The 17,434-nt window shown below is 53.0% G+C and overlaps 9 protein-coding genes across 9 annotated transcripts; 3 read left to right on the forward strand and 6 right to left on the reverse strand.

The window, feature by feature from the left end:
- Nucleotides 1-672: 672 nt before the first annotated feature.
- On the reverse strand, nt 673-1,488 carry DSM5745_08774 (uncharacterized protein; the record flags this gene model as incomplete). The annotated part of the gene is made up of 1 exon (XM_026750790.1): nt 673-1,488. The coding sequence occupies one exon, from the start codon at nt 1,486-1,488 to the stop codon at nt 673-675; it is 816 nt and encodes a 271-aa protein (XP_026600803.1).
- A 1,941-nt stretch (nt 1,489-3,429) lies between these two features.
- Nucleotides 3,430-4,744, reverse strand: DSM5745_08775 (DUF914 domain membrane protein; the record flags this gene model as incomplete). The annotated part of the gene is made up of 3 exons (XM_026750791.1): nt 3,430-4,238; nt 4,295-4,485; nt 4,542-4,744. The coding sequence occupies 3 exons, from the start codon at nt 4,742-4,744 to the stop codon at nt 3,430-3,432; spliced, it is 1,203 nt and encodes a 400-aa protein (XP_026600804.1).
- A 556-nt stretch (nt 4,745-5,300) lies between these two features.
- On the reverse strand, nt 5,301-6,725 carry DSM5745_08776 (WD repeat protein; the record flags this gene model as incomplete). The annotated part of the gene is made up of 1 exon (XM_026750792.1): nt 5,301-6,725. One exon carries the CDS (start codon nt 6,723-6,725, stop codon nt 5,301-5,303), a length of 1,425 nt encoding a protein of 474 aa, XP_026600805.1.
- Nucleotides 6,726-8,342: 1,617 nt separating this feature from the next.
- On the forward strand, nt 8,343-9,398 carry DSM5745_08777 (uncharacterized protein; the record flags this gene model as incomplete). Its single annotated transcript, XM_026750793.1, has 1 exon — nt 8,343-9,398. One exon carries the CDS (start codon nt 8,343-8,345, stop codon nt 9,396-9,398), a length of 1,056 nt encoding a protein of 351 aa, XP_026600806.1.
- Nucleotides 9,399-9,977: 579 nt separating this feature from the next.
- Nucleotides 9,978-11,314, reverse strand: DSM5745_08778 (iron-containing alcohol dehydrogenase; the record flags this gene model as incomplete). The annotated part of the gene is made up of 3 exons (XM_026750794.1): nt 9,978-10,349; nt 10,397-10,921; nt 10,967-11,314. The coding sequence occupies 3 exons, from the start codon at nt 11,312-11,314 to the stop codon at nt 9,978-9,980; spliced, it is 1,245 nt and encodes a 414-aa protein (XP_026600807.1).
- A 676-nt stretch (nt 11,315-11,990) lies between these two features.
- DSM5745_08779 (uncharacterized protein) lies at nt 11,991-13,063 on the forward strand (the record flags this gene model as incomplete). Its single annotated transcript, XM_026750795.1, has 2 exons — nt 11,991-12,401; nt 12,506-13,063. 2 exons carry the CDS (start codon nt 11,991-11,993, stop codon nt 13,061-13,063), a joined length of 969 nt encoding a protein of 322 aa, XP_026600808.1.
- A 930-nt stretch (nt 13,064-13,993) lies between these two features.
- On the forward strand, nt 13,994-14,617 carry DSM5745_08780 (carboxymuconolactone decarboxylase family protein; the record flags this gene model as incomplete). Its single annotated transcript, XM_026750796.1, has 1 exon — nt 13,994-14,617. One exon carries the CDS (start codon nt 13,994-13,996, stop codon nt 14,615-14,617), a length of 624 nt encoding a protein of 207 aa, XP_026600809.1.
- Nucleotides 14,618-14,705: 88 nt separating this feature from the next.
- On the reverse strand, nt 14,706-15,803 carry DSM5745_08781 (sialidase family protein; the record flags this gene model as incomplete). The annotated part of the gene is made up of 1 exon (XM_026750797.1): nt 14,706-15,803. One exon carries the CDS (start codon nt 15,801-15,803, stop codon nt 14,706-14,708), a length of 1,098 nt encoding a protein of 365 aa, XP_026600810.1.
- A 573-nt stretch (nt 15,804-16,376) lies between these two features.
- DSM5745_08782 (uncharacterized protein) lies at nt 16,377-17,363 on the reverse strand (the record flags this gene model as incomplete). Its single annotated transcript, XM_026750798.1, has 2 exons — nt 16,377-16,838; nt 16,890-17,363. The coding sequence occupies 2 exons, from the start codon at nt 17,361-17,363 to the stop codon at nt 16,377-16,379; spliced, it is 936 nt and encodes a 311-aa protein (XP_026600811.1).
- Nucleotides 17,364-17,434: the final 71 nt, after the last annotated feature.

The raw sequence follows: 17,434 nt of genomic DNA on the forward strand, positions 1-17,434 counted from the left end.
CTACAGTTACAGTTACACTCGTCGTCCACTCCGGCCAGCGCCTTCTCAGTCATCATCTAGGTACCTTATCTCCACGACGGTATCCAGCACAGCTGGCTGTCTTCTCTCAGACGTGCAGACGCGCAGCAGATAAGGCAACGACTAGAACTAACGGGATTGCATCTCAAAGCAAAAGACATCCTTGGAAAACTCCAGTCTGGTCTTGGTCTTCCTTCGGCATAGAGGAGACTCCTGGACGTTATCGTCGTCGAGGACTTGCTACGGTGGGTCTTGTGTCCGTGGGACAGAAACACTGTCTGTGAGGAAGATAACTTAGTCCGGATGATGAATTGCGAGTCATCGCTGCTGACGGGCTTTTCCTCGGCCGAGTGGCTGGCCTGCCGTCTACGGAGCGCTGGCATGATAAGCCCATTTCGTGGCCCTCATGCAACATTGATACTAGCCATACCTCACTGCGCTGAGCTTTACTCAGGTCAGGTTGGGGGGTTGTTTGTTTCCTGTAGTAATTCATGTCCAGAAGGGGGTACGCAACGCAAAACGAGATATATTCAAAGTAAATACTGCAAACGGGCTCAAAAATCCCAAGCAATATACGACAGAGCACAGAACGGCAATTATATACAATTCATCTCGCCAGCGAGTTCAGATGCAACAATTTCAAACACGTGCAGACTACCTCCTTGTTGGAGGGTACCATATACCCGGAAGCCGAGCCTCTTCTTCCAATATGGCTTCGACGTCGATCTCTTCCATCGGCCCCTGTCTCTGGTACTGGGGTAGGCGCTCGTGGTCTTCTCCATATTTCTGCAGATGCATATCGTCCCACTCATTATAATTTTTGTCGTTGGCTTCCCACTCTCGGTCCGTATAGTCGGCCATGTACGTCAGGACCTCGACGGCCAGTTCCGACGTGAGGCCGTGGTCCTCCCAGAGGATGGCAAACCACCTTGCGATGAAGAAGTTGTTTGGGCCCTTGGGGGTGATGAGGAACGTCAGTTCGAAGAGGCCGATGCGGTCCTTGGGGAGTTTGCCGAGTGGGATGTACTCTTCGAAAAACGCTTCGTCGAAAATGCAGCCTTTGTCGTCGATTATCAGATTGTACGTGAAGCTCGCATCACGATATTCAAAGGTCCTCTGGTCCCAATACCTGCGTGGAAATGCGATGGTCGTGTATGACCTCGCCTTGGATTTCGCTGGGTCGGCTCTGGCAGTAGGGAGGTCTGTGAGGAAGATCACCCAGTCCGGGGTCTCTTCTTCGTCGTGGAGTGGACGGGGTATGGCGAGGACGATGTCACAGTAGTCGGTGTCGTCGGCTTTGTTGCTTGCGGCTGTGAGAAGGTCAAGAAGTTCAGCCGATGTTTTCACAGAACGGACTGGGGCAGTCCTTGGGCCTCGTCGTTTGAGTCGGCGCTTTCTCTCTGTGTGGCGGACTGTGGCGTCGGTGGGAGTGGTAGTACTTAACTCCTGGGGGGTCAATACGCGTACCATGGCGTCGGTGATGTTGTGCTCGGTCTATGTGGATCTGGATGTGTATTTGTTATGTTGGCGGAATGGTCCGTCTTGCTATCATGGATGCTGGCCAAATGCTCCAGATCTGGAGCGGTTATATACCCTAGCTCTGGGTCTGTGTCAGTCCATGTCGACGCTGCTATTTGGTGGGTGTCTATTTTCAACTCGAGACAGCTTTCGGCTGTCTGTAACTCCAGCGAGACATGCTGTCAATGACATCTCTGTTCGAGGCATATACTATTCTTGACACTCAAGCGAGTGCTTTATATATGGTGCATCGAGCTGTTTGGCCGTGCCTGTCTGCCTGCGACATGTTGCATCTTTTCGGGCTCGCTGGTTGGTTTCATGCTTGATCACCCATGAACTGGCCCCTTGTATGTGGTCTTGCTCCATGGGATCTGTTTCAGTATATATGTGGTCTTCTTTGTCAGCGATAGCCATGTATCGGGGCTTTGTATGGGGGCTTTGTGCTAAAAATGGTATTCGGCGCATTGTTTGTCAGCTCCGACAGTGAACAAAGGCCCGGTCGGGGAACATATTTGTTTGACGCTTGCTAAGGGGTGCGTAAATAACTCAAACTTGCTCTTTGAGTGTGTAACAGGGTGCACTTGCATTGGTACCAGTGGTGTCCGTCTACCTATCGTGTGTATACTGTCCGGCTCGACTGGCAGGGTTCATCCGGCGTTGGCCCGAGGAGACGGTATATGACACGCCGCGGTGATTTTCGTGTCAAGAAGTCTGCTGTATGCCGATACTGGGTTGCGGGCTGCTCGGCATGTCTCGTTCCATCCACTATCGCGAGGGGTGTACTCCGTAGTACTGGAGGAATCATGGCTTTGACCGAGATATATATCCCACCTCCAATCCGCAACGAAGGGGTCTGCACCCCGAAGATACTAGACCACCAGACGACACCCAGAGAGAGAGAGTCGCAAGAATATTAGAACCGTGCGATATGAGCTATTTCAAAGGGGAGGTTACCTAGTATATACTATGTAGCCTGAGGCGTGGCTTCCTCGTGCGCTTGGGCGACCAATTAGGGCTTCGTGGACGAATACTGTAGTAACATGTTCTAAAAGAATATAGATAAGGAAATAACAGCCCAAAACAACAATCCGGCAGGATGGCCGAGCGGTTAAGGCGTTAGATTAGAAATCTAATCCCTTCGGGGTCCAGAGTTCGAATCTCTGTCCTGTCGATTTCTTTTTTTGCGTCTTGTTTTGGCCCGTCCCTGTTGAGAGCTGACTCGACCTCCCCAACCGCGGGACCATTATTAGAAGCTGCAGAGACAGAACACCTGGTCCGACATCATGCCCGCCAATCAAATTGCTCGAGGCCAGTAGGAGAAATAGACAGCAACACCGGTATGTTGGTGCGTCAAGCCGCGCCGGCTAACGCGCGAATCTGGCATCAAGGATTCAGACGACGGTCACAGATTCCCAATGCCAAGAGTCATGGCACTGGTCCGGGTCGATTGTTTCTCGCTGTCCGGAGGCTCGCCGATCTAGATGATGTGCAGGCCATGGGGTGGCGCTTGCTGGTGAATGCGACGTCTGTCGTACCCAGACTTTGTGAGCGAAGACAGCTCCACCTCTCGTGCACACATGTCGAACGTTAGCAAAACGACAAGTGCGAGTGCCGTCCTGCAACCGCAAGACGGGTGATACGTCGACGGGTGATTCTAGATACTGTAGCCATATACCGTCAGTAGCAGTAGTAGCTCGATAGGCTTGTTTGCCGCGTTTTACGACATGATGGATGAGATGAAAGAAAAAGTACAGCGTATGAAGATCATTAATTAGTATGCCAGATTAGATAACTTGTTGATTATGCTAGATATTGCCCTGACTTGTTCGCACACCTCACCCGAGAGCGACAAGCGATACCAAGTCAGAAACGCTACGATAAAGCTTAAATGTATCACGCAGGCGCGGCGCGGAAAGCGGCCGCACTCGAGTCGATCCTCCGTTTCGCGGTGAAAAGACCGGCAACTCCGCGTTCCTGGTTTCGACCGAGCCACGGCTTGCGGGCCTCTCCCAGCACCTTGCGACCGAGGTAGTAGACGAGCTGACCGACGATAATAAGGACGAATGCAATCGGGTACATCCAGTGGACGCTGTAGTGAAACACCTGGATGCCGATAATGACACCCCAAAAGTTCATCGTCAGAAGGGAGATGTTGAAGAAGGCTGCCGACGCAAGGCGGAACAAGAGTGGCGCCGTAGAGTAGAAGATTGATAGACACAGTGTATATCCGGTCAGGTACCCGCCCACCTGGCCGTCCCAGTGCGCGTGCTGAATGGACTTGCGATCGAAGATTGCCGCCTGAACACCGTTGATGATCATACCGAAGAATCCCATCTGACCGATGACTTCGTATACGGGAGCTGTGCTGACAAAAAACTCCTCTCCAGTGTTCGCGAGGCCGTAAAAGGTTGCTCCTAGCAGCGCAAATAGGTCGCCCTTGATCTGACTGCCGCTGGAAAAGTCGCCCCCGTTCGTGCCTTGGATATGATCGGACGCAATCAATATGCCCATACCGCCAATGCAGATCAGTATTCCGAGTACCTGGGAGATGTGATACCGGACGCGAAGGAACAGGAAAGACACGACGACCACGATGACGATTGCCCAAAAGTTGATCAACTGCGCGCTCATCATGGTGGTGTATTCGTAAGCCAGCACCATGAAGTAGTTGCCCTCGACATCGCAGAATGAAAGAATGATATCTATAGCGGGATCCGTTAGACGAAATCGACGAGCAGCAGAACAAGAAACAACCCACATTTCCAACCACGCTTCCAGAGCATCTGAAACCAGCCTTTGATACCATATTTGTAGATAGTGTACGACGTGAAGATTATGTTCAGGAGACAATAGTTGAAGAACGTCTGGAAGGCCGGGATGTTGGTATCCTTGTTTGCGAGAAGCGTATTGAAGGTGTTGGTGCCGGTGTTTGTGATTGCCAGAAACTGTCTACCAATCAGAGGTTGTCAGCTGTGCATGCGTAAAGCTCAATCGAGCGAGCTTACCCAAGAAGCAGAGTTACGTAGAACTCCTTGGTCCGAAAGTAGGCGAAAAAGCCTTTTTTCTCTTGATCGACCTGGTCCGCTGCTGTCTCCGGCGCAGCATTGTCTCCTGAGGGGTTGGCGTCGGCAGAAACTACCGGCGAAGCTTCACCGGAGTGATCTGCGACAGTCGTCTGAACTGTTGGCTGGTGCTTGCTATCTGGCATGTCGGAGGGTTGTTCGTCGCGACTTGTAACAAGGTGCGGCTGCGCTGAAGTGGGGTAACAAACGAGGTGGGGATGGAAGATAGATAAGGCGGGTTCGACAATGGGAGCTTTCTGGACCTATCGAGCGCAAAACTCCCTGAAGTCGCTCGCTTGCGGTCTGCTGATATATCGCAATCGAAGAAAGTGGGATGTCAAGAAATCGAGAGCAGGAAAAAAGCAAAGATCGAGAGGAGAGCAGAAAAGTTGCAGAAGCTGGCAGATAGTCCCGAGGCGGCGGGTCGGCAGTTGTTCCTCATTGGGCAAGACCCGGTCTGGGCTTGAGATCTAAACGAAACCGAGACCTCGTGGGGGGTTTTTGTGCCAATCAGAAGGATGGGTTCGAGTCACCCTTGCGGTTGAAATTGGGGGCTGTCAAATCCTTGCGCGGAAAGTGGATGGTCGGTGTTCTCCGACAGCAAGCTCATCGCATCGGCTGAGAATCCCAGAGCTTGGTGTGGCGAGCGTCAACGCTCAATAGAAGGCGGCCGTGGATGGCAAAACCATGGCTTTCGTTAATTCAGGCTGACGGCGGCACGAATCCCCGGTAGATCTCTTCAAGTACATCACGTTTACGCTTGCGGTCAGCCTGTTCGGCCTCCTCGGCTTCACTTGTCGCTTCTTCTGGCTCCCGCGAAACCCACGATTTCAGCGTTCCATCGCCATGGGCGGAGAACACCTCGATGCCTTCTCCAGAGGCGCCATTCCCACGCCACGCCAGAGAGTTTATTCGTGCGGCGCTAAGGGCATTTGATCGAACCTGTGCTTGTGATCGGCGAGCCATCAGCCCGGGAACTCGGAGCCGCTTGATAAAGGTCCCTTCGCGAAGCCCTAGCATGAAGATCTCTCCTCGGTCGTCGGAATCGCTAAAGTTGGCCCAAAGAAGCGTCTCGTGACCCGTGCCCATATGAGCATGTGGGAGAATCAGCGGCGCTCTCTCCGCTAGGTGGGACGATGATGTATTTTGGACGCGAGGGCCGAAGTGGACGAGCGTGTTGGCACCGGTTGCAGCTTGCCATACGCGAATCCTGGCGTCCTGGCCAGCCGTCACAAGATATGCGCCATCGGTTGTCCACCGTACACCTGTCACGGGACCGTTGTGGGCTCGAGCGTGGGGTGAAAACGCGGGGCGACTGCGGTATGAGCTCGGAGTACTGCGTGGGGGAACTAGGCCAACCGCATCGTCCATGTCAAGTGTGGCAATGGCAGAATTGTGCCCGGCGCGGCGAATGTCGAACAGAATCACCCGGTTGTCCGTCGAAGCAGATGCTAGTATATGAGGTTTATGGGGAGCCCACGAAACGGAGAGGACGGCTGAGCTATGGCCGGGCAAGCCATGCGTGGATAGTCCGGATCGCAGGTCGAGGAGTCGGACGGGCTTTTCGGAGGTCCCAACGGCAACGAGTAGAGGCGAGCTCGGATGCGCGGACAGGGAATGAGCGTACGGCGTACAATCCAGCTTGAAGGTATGCACGGGTGTTATGACTGCCGGTTGCAGAGCCGATAGCTTCAGGGTGCCATCGTGGGATGTTGTAATGATCGTAGACGGCGTAGGGTCAAAGGGGTAGATGGAAACAGACGTAATGGCATGCGTATGGGCATCGTCGTGCGAGAACTTGGAGATGGACGCGGCCGGTTGGTGGGTGTAACTGAGCTCGGAGCCTCGTGCTTCAAGATCCCACAGGTGTATCGAGGGGTCGGCACCGCCGGACACCAGAAACCGACCCTCGTACTGATCTATCGCCAGTACATTTGCGCCGGCTTTGTGGGCATAAATCTCATCGGGACTCGGTTCGCGTGTTTTGCTGGTCGCAGGCTGGTTGGTGCTCGAGAAGCGGATTCCCGGTGCAGGTTCAAGGTTGTGGATGAGACGGACGGTCTGCGCGGAGTGAAAGGTGGACGGGGAAATGGACCCTAGGGCCCTGTTCAAGAGGTACGAATTCATTCATCAGGACAGACAATAGGATGTCAAGAGATGGCGAGGACGAGGGACCCAACTGACGCCGAGCTCGGAGACGCGCCACGGATCAACCTTTCTCCGCCTCTGTATACACGCTGACATCAACGTCATTCCTTCTCTCTCACCCATATCGAGATCGAATTTCGATGGTCTCACGAGCATCACAATGAGTGCTTGGGACGTTGGTTACGAGTGACAGTTGTGACGGAATTACATTCGGTGGCCGACAGACTAAGCTTGGCACAGCAGCGAGCAGCTCTGATGTGTTTCATAGGTACTTGGCATCTGGCTTGCAAGTGATGCTTTGATGTCGATTTGATGTCAACGTTGGTCGAATTGGCTGGTGTAATCGATTCTAAGCGCGGAAGTGCTGAATGGCCCCTGCCCGCGGCCTGCAGGGGTATATTTCCATACTTTGCATGGGATGTTAACAGACGCAGCACCACCGTCTACCTAAGCATAACACTGTATGAGTTGATTTAATACCTACGAAGGTATGTCTGTGCTGCGCTTCGCCTTTGGCTGTTCGCTTGTCGGCCGTTCTCGCTCGGCAGTCGTCCGAGGTCGACATCATGCCCCTAGGGCTAGGACAGTGTCCGGCATGATGAGGCTTATTTGTACAATACATTGTCCATTCAAGATATCGCAGACTGCGATAAGTATACCATTTAGTATTTACTAGGTCGCTGTATGTAACTGGTGCGCTGGCATCAACGTTTGAATGAGGCATCATGCATAATGCCGCAGGCCATCCATACCATCGCGGCCCGCAGACCTGAGTAATCGGACAAGAGTGGGAACCATAGACAAAGCACTATTTATTGATGGACTTTTCTTCCAACCGAGCGATATACGTAATTTCCGAGAGTGGTTTTGCCGGGCTCGCAGAACCGTAGCCCTACCCTAAGCTTCTCCCAATCAGATAGCTAAAACGACCAAGCCCAGCGACGTTCACACACATTCATACTCTGGTAGAGTGAGTGGCTTGATAGACATAATTATATGCAGCTCCGTCTGTACCCTCTGCCTCTGGGGATGTACAGGCGCGAGTTAGGTCTAGACGTGCAGCAACCGGACCTCACTTAGGGCTGACAACCACATCAACACCGAGACTGGCACCGACTCGCGACGCGACGCGACTCGAGTCGAAACCATGCGCAAAAGAGTTGAAAGAGCTTAGGGGACAACAATGCGAGTATGCAACGTTCTCTCGCTTGGGGTTGAAAGAGTTGAAACCTCTTCGCTTTGTACGGACAACACCCAACCATACCTCGGCTTAGGGCTGAAACCATCCAAGCTCGCAGTCCAACTTGAATCACTCGAGCACAAACATCGCAAAATACTGCTTAGGGAGCCGTCAAAGCTACAATGATTATTCTCAACATCCCATGTTTGACATTGAAACAGGTAGAACATCTTGACTTTGTACACGGAACACGCCCGCTCGCACTGAAACAATTTTTGTTCATTGTTCACCACCACAAGCCCGAGACATCATGAACACCTCGCTGCTTATAAGGGCATCCCAACCCTCTCGCGAGGTTGCACAAACTTTCTATCCCAAGTATATTCCTCGAGCAGCAAATCACTATATCTACCGCCATGACCCAATCAGACTCTGGATCCCTGGGCTACACGCCTATGGACACGTCAGACTCTGAATCCCTGGAGTATGCGCCCATGAGCACATCAGACTCTGAATCCCTGGGCTACGCGCCCGGGAAGCCCATAGAACTAATCCTAAGACCAAAGCCCCAACCCACGATTCCGCCCGCATCTCCCCCGGACCCCCCCTTACCCCAGGCCATGAGCACGTCAGACTCCGAACCCCCCCGCTCCAAGCCCATTCGTCTAAAACTAACCCTAAAACCCAAACCCCCAAGTCCGCCCACATGCCTCCTAAATTCCCCAATGTCTGAGGATGAACAGGCACCCGATTCCGCCAGGACCGCATCAACCGCCGGCTCAACACCCCCGCCATCACCCACGAAGCCCGTTCTCCGCAAATGCCACAACCCGGAGGCTCTAGCATCCGAGCTATCCAAGTACCTCGTCGATTACGGTAAGTACCCAAACGCCCCAAACGTCCACCCCCGCCCAGTCACCTACCCAAACCAGAAAGCAAAGGACGACTGGAGCGAGTTGCCAGACGCCGATGACCGCGACACCTTCGAAGAATGGGGCCGTAATATGTGGGCACCGGGCCGGGTAAGTTCCCTTGCCATGTTCAGCACGTGGACGAAGCCGTACGAGAACGACGAGAACGGGGAGGATCCGTGGCATATCTGGGCCGTATTCGTTGTTGAAACGGCGAAGAAAGACGGCCATGCGGTCGTCATCTATGACTGCGACCCTCGTAGGATAAAGGGTCAATGGAAGAACAAGAAAACGATTCATCGGCCGCCGAAGGGGATTATGTTCGACGTCCAGGCGGAGCTCGTCGACTACCTTCGTTACAAGCAAAACCTAAAAATCAAGGGACTCTTCTACAACGCTGACCAGACACGATCGGGCAAAAATCAGTGCATGAAATACACCATGCAGTGGATGAGCAGAATGGTGCAGGCCGGTGACGTGCGGTTCGCAGAGATTGGTGGTAAGGGGAAATGCGCCGATCCTCGGGTCAAGAACTGCGTTCGCATTACTCGTTTCCGATAATAGGATAGCTATCTTGGATGCGAGGACCTGCGGAACAAGTATTGGCCAGAAGGAGACGCACGATATGAGAGCTCTGCTGGAAGAAGGCACGGCTCACGTTGTGGCAGGACCACATAGATCTGTTCGTTTGTCTTTCGGAGCTCTTGATACTGTGTAATCTATATAGTCCAATTAGTAATAGAACTTTTAGATACTATGCAACGCACCTTTGGTATGTCTGTCACCGTAGTATTCTCCACAGAACTCGATCGGATGACGGCAGCGGCAAAGCCTTCCACGAGCCGGTTGTAGAGGCCCGCACCATAACCGATAGAGTTTGTCTATCTACACATGGTTAATAAGCGGGTCTGAGGCGGCGGACATGCCGTATGCAGAGCCGACCAAGCTTGACAGTAGCGGCCGTCACTCGAATCCAGATGAAGTAGAGTGAGGCTGTCTGTTGCCTGCACCACCGATGTCAACAGTCTAGCAATCATACAGCCAAAAACAAGCGCCATTGGACTGGACGCCAAAAAAGGCTGGGTGATACCATCAATGCAATAGCCATGCATTTTTAATCTAACAAGCGTACCTATGTAATCAAACCACCTGCTGCAAAATCTCCAAGACCTGCTCCTTCTCGTTCAACGGCACCGGATTCGATCGACACCATCGGTCGTGCAGAGAGTGTGCCGCCAGACCGTCTAGCTTATCCCGGCCGACGCCAACTTCACTCAGAGACCGCGGCATGCCGAGTTCCCGGAATAGGGCATCTAGCACGTCACCCAGATCAAGGCGTTCCTTCTCGAGACCACGGGACTTGATGACGTCCGCGACAATTGGCTGCTCGAGTAGAAAGTCGCGCAGACGGGATTGACGGTCGTTGTTGGCGTTGTATTTGGCGTTATACTTACATACGGCTGGAAGGAGGATGCAGCTGGTCTCGCCGTGACCGACACCGAGGGGACCGAGCTGTGCCAGTCAGATTCATCTTTCATTAGTGGACTTAAAAAAGTTACCTGATGACCAATGCCATGGCTAGCACCAAGCTGAACTCTCCCATCCGTGCAGGCTGCCATGGCATCGACAGACCCGAGCTGGCACGTCAGCCGAGCATCAAGATCTTCTCCCTTCTGATCATGTCGACACCTGACAAGCCCCGGTACCAAGTTCGCGAGGGCTTTCAATGCCAGCGAGTCCGACTCCTCTGTCGTTCCTTTGACCGCACAGAAAGTTTCAACGCAGTGATCCACAGCACGTACACCCGTGCTTATCCAGACTGATTCCGGTGTCTTAACTACGAGCTCCGGATCAAGGACGATCAGCTGTGGTCCGCGAACAGGTGCCTGGAATGAGTGTTTGCGGTGGGTGCGATCATTTGTGGCGCCGGCGAAGTTGGAGTATTCCCCCGCTGAGAGAGTAGTGGGAATGGACACGATGGGAACTTTCGGCGTGGCCGGGTTGGGTGCAGACGGAGGTTCCTGGTTAGGTCCCATGCAGAGCGTTTCCAGGTCCTCGAAGGTCTTGGCATCGTTTGCGAGAGCCTACCTCGTCAGTAGGAATAGTCGAAGTGCATTAGATAGCCATACGTATGCAATCACTTTCGCCCCATCCGTCAATGTCCCTCCGCCAAGGGTGAGGATGAGATCAGCCGAGCAGGCTCGAACATCCTCTGTGATCTCGAGAATCTCAGACCAGAGCGTGTGACTTTTCATGCCAATCCGTCGACCAACAATAGAGACCTTGACTTTTCCGAGCGTCTCCGCAAGCCTTTCAAGAGAGTTGGAGTTCTTGGCCAGGGACCCGGAGCAGATGACATAGACGCGCTTGGCCTTAAAGGTGTCGACAACATGGCGGGATACGGCCTCCGGGAACGGAATGCCATAGGAGAGAAGCGGACGAGGACGGTCGACAAAGGCAGGGCGGAAAGTCTCCATGGTTGTGGTTGCTAAGATCCGGGGTTGTTGATGGTCGAAACTTTGTGGCAGAGATGACCTCACCTTATAGGCACTGTAGGTACTCCGCCAATGTGGAGATGTGGGGCTCGCGGAGAGAATCAATGTTATGAAAGATAAAGCCAGTGTACCACTATATTAGAGTTGAATGAAGCGCAACGGGAGTCTGTTTGCGCCGGATATAGGCAGTTGCTTGCCCTATTTGAGATATCGCGTCAAATATTATTCTCTTTCTCATAGACGTAAACTAAAGCTAGATCGTGGGTGTCAATGGGTGCCATATAGCCTAATCACGGCTAACGGATCCAGTCCCATCCCCACGGGTAAATATCATTGTTCGGGACGGCTATGTATTGTCCGCATTTCATGTACTGCTCATAGTGATGAAAATGTCGCCTATTTTGGGTCAGCCTCTACATAATGACGGTATTTCAATGTCGATGACGCGTAGAATCTGAGTCGGGAGTAATGTGTACGTTATGTGCCAAAAAAAAGCACCAGGCTCGGGGTTTTTAAAGTGTAGCCAGCAATCCTCTTCTTCCCACCGGTCTCACTGCCACCGTGCCCCGAAATCCACTTTACAGCCTCACCCCATCTTTCCCGAAAGCTTCCTGTTCTACTTACTTACTTCTGCTGCTTATCATTCAATAAATCCAACATGCCCACCGACAAGATCTCCAAAAGGTGGCTCGAGGGCGCGACCGAATGGGCTCCCGAGGACGACTGGGACCCGCACGCGTACTGCGAGTGGCTGCACCGCCTCGCGGAGGCGAAGAACGGTCTTGCAACAAAGTGCCGCGACATCGACTGGGCGCTCATTCAGGAGGTCAAGGCGCTCTGCGACAAGCACAAGTCCGGCTACAAGTCCGGGACAAAGGACGTGCATGTCACGGACGCTGGCAAGATCCTCGTGCGCTACATCAGCGCCTACAATTGGTACACGCGCGCCTCGTTCGAGCAGGTCGAGGACAACCGCAAGGTTCATCGTACCCTCATGCATCTTGGGGACCTGGGCACTGCCATGAAGCAGTATGATGTTGCGCGGATGTTGGATAAGGCTGCGAATAAGGTATGTGCGTACTTGCAGGTCTTGTGTGGAATCTCTTTCTCCCTCTCTCTCCTTTTTTTTTAACTTCTCCCTCTCGTTTTCTCTCCTGTTGACAACCTGTATAGGTCCACATGGACAAAGCCGTCAAGGAGATATTCGCTGAGTTCATGAAAGACGCCGAAGCGGGTCTACCAGTCTGTCTCGACTGGCGCATGAAGCTCAACCCGCACGATTCCACCTCGAACGCGTTCTTCGAGACCCTGATCGACAAGCGCCAGGAGAATGGCTCCCTCCCCAAGGTCTCGGAGCTGGGCCCCATCATCGAGCAGCTCATAAAGGACCGCCCGAATGCTTTCGCAAAGTGGATGGTTACGGATATACCCAAGGTAATCGAATCCGACAAGCGACTCGAGCTGCTCGTGCGCCTGCGCACTGATGCCGGTCTTCCAAACCTCGCTGAGAACTTTGAGAAATCGTACATCTGCCTCAAGCCGCTGGTGGGCTCGCCCGAGCTCGGGTTCTTGCTCCAGAAGGCTGGCAGGCTGGAGAAGGAGAGTCTGTCATGGGAGCAGGTGGTTGGGCCTGCGGTCACGGCGATCCAGAACATGGGCCTCCAGTCGAAGGGCTGCAGTGCTGAAGTGCTGGCGGGTATTGCGAAGGAATACATGAGGCCTGTACTCTAAACTTCCCATCGAAAACAGAGATAGGTTATGCTGTATTCTATGTTCCCCGTTTAGGTTGGGTCGAGAGTAATTTGTCACAATCAACCCGTTCGTCGCAGCTGAAACCAGAGAGCCCCCGCGCCCAGGATCAAGATGTCGGAACTTACCAATCGATATCGCTCAATCCAAGATCCTGGCTCCAAAACCCTTCTTCCGCAGTCGTTGGCGGGTCTGGCTTGAGCTGTGTCTCGCGGATGGCTAGCCAGCCATGCGCCGCTGGCGCTGATAGATCGGCTTGCATCTTCAGAAGTTCAGATCACTCGCAAATAAACTAAGATAATTGCACGAGGCTGAACAAAGTAAGGCCCGCGCACTATAAATTGTAGGTCCCGGCTCTTAGTCACGTGACCTTTATTAGGGATTATGTAAAACGGCAGAATAACGCTAATTAGCCAGAAAAGATAATACTAATTAACTAAAAAAGGGATAGTTATAAAATACCCTGGTAGCCCGCGTGCTAGGTGGTTACAGCACTTTACTTTAATCCCTTGAAGGATAAAGGTTATTACAGGGTTATAGTAATAAGCTTTAAACGATGCGGGGTCGGATAGGTACGGTAAGACAACTCGAACGCCATCAGGGCAGCCTAGCAGCCACCCAACAACATCTCTTGTATAGATCGTATATCTCGTACGGCCATACTGATGGCTAGACTGCCTTGTTTTCCAGAGCCTGTTCCATAATAATCAACGCACCAATGTACTTCCGCATCAACCCCGCGATCTGCCCCCGAGAGTAAACATTTACCCGCAAGTCACCTGACCAGCAACATATGAAGAGAACCAACAAGTTTCGTTCTTTCCAACTCAATTAATGAAGCTCAAATCCTCATTTTCAGTCAGACCTCTCTTCCATTATACTCGAAGCCTCTCAACCACTCGTCAGTGCAAAATGCGCCTCCCCTACGCCCCTTCAGAGCCCGCAACCCCAGACCCCGAGACGGCCGAGATCTACGCCCGCATTGCCGCCCGCCGCCGCCCTCGACCCCTCATCCCCCTTGATCTCTCCCTGCTGCATTCCCCCCCCGTCGCGGATGGCTGGAACAGCTTTCTCGGCGCCATTCGCACGAAGACTGTGGTTGACCAGGGTCTCCTCGAACTAGCTGTCTCCCGAGTTGCCGTGATAACACAGGCTGTGTACGAGTGGAACGCGCATGCCCCGTTGGCTTTGAAAGGGGGAATCAAACAGGAGGAATTATATGCCGTGCGGACGCTGCCATCGACGGCGCAGGGAGATATTGATGCGGCGGTCGAGGCTCTGAGGAAGAGTGCATTGACCGCGCAGCAAAGGGCGATTGTGAGATATGCGGATGAAATGACGCAGACGGTCAAGGTGCAGGATGAGACTTTTGCGCAATTGCAGAAGGAGGGATTCTCAGATCGTGAGATCGTAGAGCTGACTACTGGCATTGCATGCTATAATTGCGTGAGTCGGGTGCTGGTTGCTTTGGATGTGGGGGAGAACAATGCGAAGGAGATGAAGAGTGTTGATGAGTTGGTTGAGGGTTTGAAATGATCCTAAAACTATTTCGTTCATGTATATACTCAAATATCCAAGAGTTCCAAGGAGTAGACGCCAAAATAGATTGCAAGTAAGTCAGCCATCACTGCAGAGTGATCGACTTGACCTTCGGTCCGCCACATTCATACGTCGCCAACAGCGTCCGGTCGTCTAATGTAATGATGCCAGGCCAGTGGCTCAGATGGGGACAGATTACCGTCGGAGGCGACCATTGAATATGACCATTGTTCGGAGGCGCTGCATAAACAACCTTGATGGATGCGTTCTTCGTCCACTGCACCTGAGAATGATCCTCATCCGTCATGAAGATCACCGCGAGCGAGCCATCACCAAAGGAAGCCACCTGCGGAGACCCTGCATTATGACCACGCGGCGGCACATACACATGATGCCTGTTACCCCATGTGTAACCATCGTCGTAGGAGATGAGCGCCTCGAGGTTGAAGGTTCCATACGTCGTCGTCTCAAACACCATGACCAGGGCCTCGCGCCCATTATCGTACGTTCTCGCAATCCCATTCATCCCATCTCGATACGCATCATTCTTCCCATGAAGACACTGGGGCGGACTCCAGGTGGCCCCTCCATCCGTTGACCGCACGAGCATTGTACACTGGTTATTGTGCGCAAACTCCTCGGAGTAGGTCAACATGACCTCTCCACGTAGCCCCATGCGCATGAACGGCTCCCATATACCGTGCGGCGGGCTCTTCTCCGCCGCCTGCGACAGGAACCGCCAGCTCTTCCCGCCGTCGGTAGACCGGCAAACCGTAATCCGGAAATGGGTCGGACCATTGGGGCCAAGGTCGTGATTGCGAAAGGCCGCAAGAACAGTATTGGGAGCTACCTCTAGGAGGTACATGTTGTCGACATCACCGGCCCCGCGGCTCACCTCGGAGAAATCCTCAAAATGACGGCCGCCATCTGTGCTCTTGCCGATGCGGAGGATTCTCGTTGGACCATCAAAGCAGGTAAATGCGGAGAGAATGCTGCCGTCGGACAGTTTCGCAAGTCGTGGATACGTGCCGCGGGGCTGGGAGCAGACGAGGCGCTCGTCGTCGTTGACGGTGCGGGAGCCGTGGAGCGGGGGGCCTTGCCCTTGAGATGGGGGGCCGTGATGGCCTTTATGGTCATCTAGACCAATCTTTGACAGAATCTTCTGACCGAGGTGTCCAGGCATCGCGATATTTTAAATAAGAGATGTTGTATTGTTTCGAGGACTTAGAGGGCGAGATTGTTGCTGCCTTTTGACTTTATTTCAGCCATGATGTCATCATCGAGATGCCGGTTGTGGAAAATTCCAACCTCGACACGGTATGTGCTCGGGTATGCAGGTGCCTATAATCGAATGCGTCGTCATCACTGAGATGGGTGATCAACAGTTACAAGTGTGCGTACCTGCCTTCCGTGGCCTGATTGTTAGGGACTGGGGTCTAGATTATTCTCTGTTGATTGTTGAAGCACAAGCGCCCCACACGACAACGTATGCTCTGAAGATCATGAGAAGAGCGTTAAGAGTTAATTAATGAGGGCTGCTGCACCTATATTTGGCTCGGCACAGCTGAGCTGAGCTACCCTAGGTATTTGTTTCACAATGATCTCACAGATCAGTATGTTTCAGAGAAGTGGTATGTGTATAGACACGAATAGAACAATCGTACACGGAACAATCGTTTACATTGCAAAACGCTAGCCCATCAAATCAATCCATATCCAACGCCGGGGTAGTAGTACAGATACATTAGAAAGGCCGTCACCGTGTCAACCAAGTGCCAACTGTCTCTCCGAACCAGCTGACAAGTTTCTCGCGCCGTTTGTCTCGCCCTTCTTCGTGGGCCCTGATAACTGGCGCCATACTCTTCACGTATGCCCTCTGCTCTTCCAACTCTTGGTAGTAGGCCCGAACTTCCAACTCTCGCTCGTGTGGAGTCAGACGCTCCAACGATTTCGACGGCTTGAAGCCCTCCGGGATGGGTTCTCCTCCGGGAATCTCAAGCTCTGCTGGACCAACGCTGGCACGCTGCACCGGCTCTGCTTGTGGGTTGAAAAGGGATTTCAGAGGTGGGGGTTCTTGGCCAGCCTCCCGAGCTTCCTCGACCTGTTTTTCGTAGTTGAGCATCTCATGGTATAGCTTGTCGGCGTGCAATTGAATCCGTTCCTCCCTCTCGTCATCCCAGTGTGATGTTGAAGCGTATCCCAAAGCCTGCAGGAATTTCTGACGGGGTCAGCAAACGTTTAGAGAGCTTTGGCTCAATAGAAAGCTCACGGATTGCGTTGCGTAACAGCGAGTGAATACTTTGCTCTTGTCCTGGCAAGCTGTCACTCGTTCAATGAGGGTGGGACTTTTCAAGCAGAGGTGGTATATCTCGTTTTCGATTGAACAGTTTTCCATAGCTGCTCGCTTCACCATAGCATGGCGCTGCTTGGATTGCGCCTGCATGGATGACACTTCCGATGTTTCCGTTTCGATGTCGCCGGGTGAAGGAGGTTTGTAGGTTTTCCATAAGTCGGCATAACGACCGTCGGGGAAGAGGGATGCGGTGGGAACAGCGGGAGCGGTGGCAGAGGCGTCATTGTCAGAGGATGCGGGCTTAGACGGTAGAGCATGTTCTTCAGCTACCGGAGAGCTTTGCGTGGCGGGGACGTATTTCTTGGGAGCTTCGTTCTCCAGGTATTCGCGGAGGCCGGGGTCAAGCTTCTTGACCGGGTCCTCGTTGTCCGACCCCCAGAACCAGCCCATTGTGCGGTCAGAAGCGATGACGAGCGATTGCTATTCGAGTAGTGACTGGGCAGATCGAGGTACGCCGCAGT

The sequence above is a fragment of the Aspergillus mulundensis genome (assembly GCF_003369625.1).
Source record: "Aspergillus mulundensis strain DSM 5745 chromosome Unknown scaffold_10, whole genome shotgun sequence".
Classification (NCBI taxonomy): domain Eukaryota; kingdom Fungi; phylum Ascomycota; class Eurotiomycetes; order Eurotiales; family Aspergillaceae; genus Aspergillus; species Aspergillus mulundensis.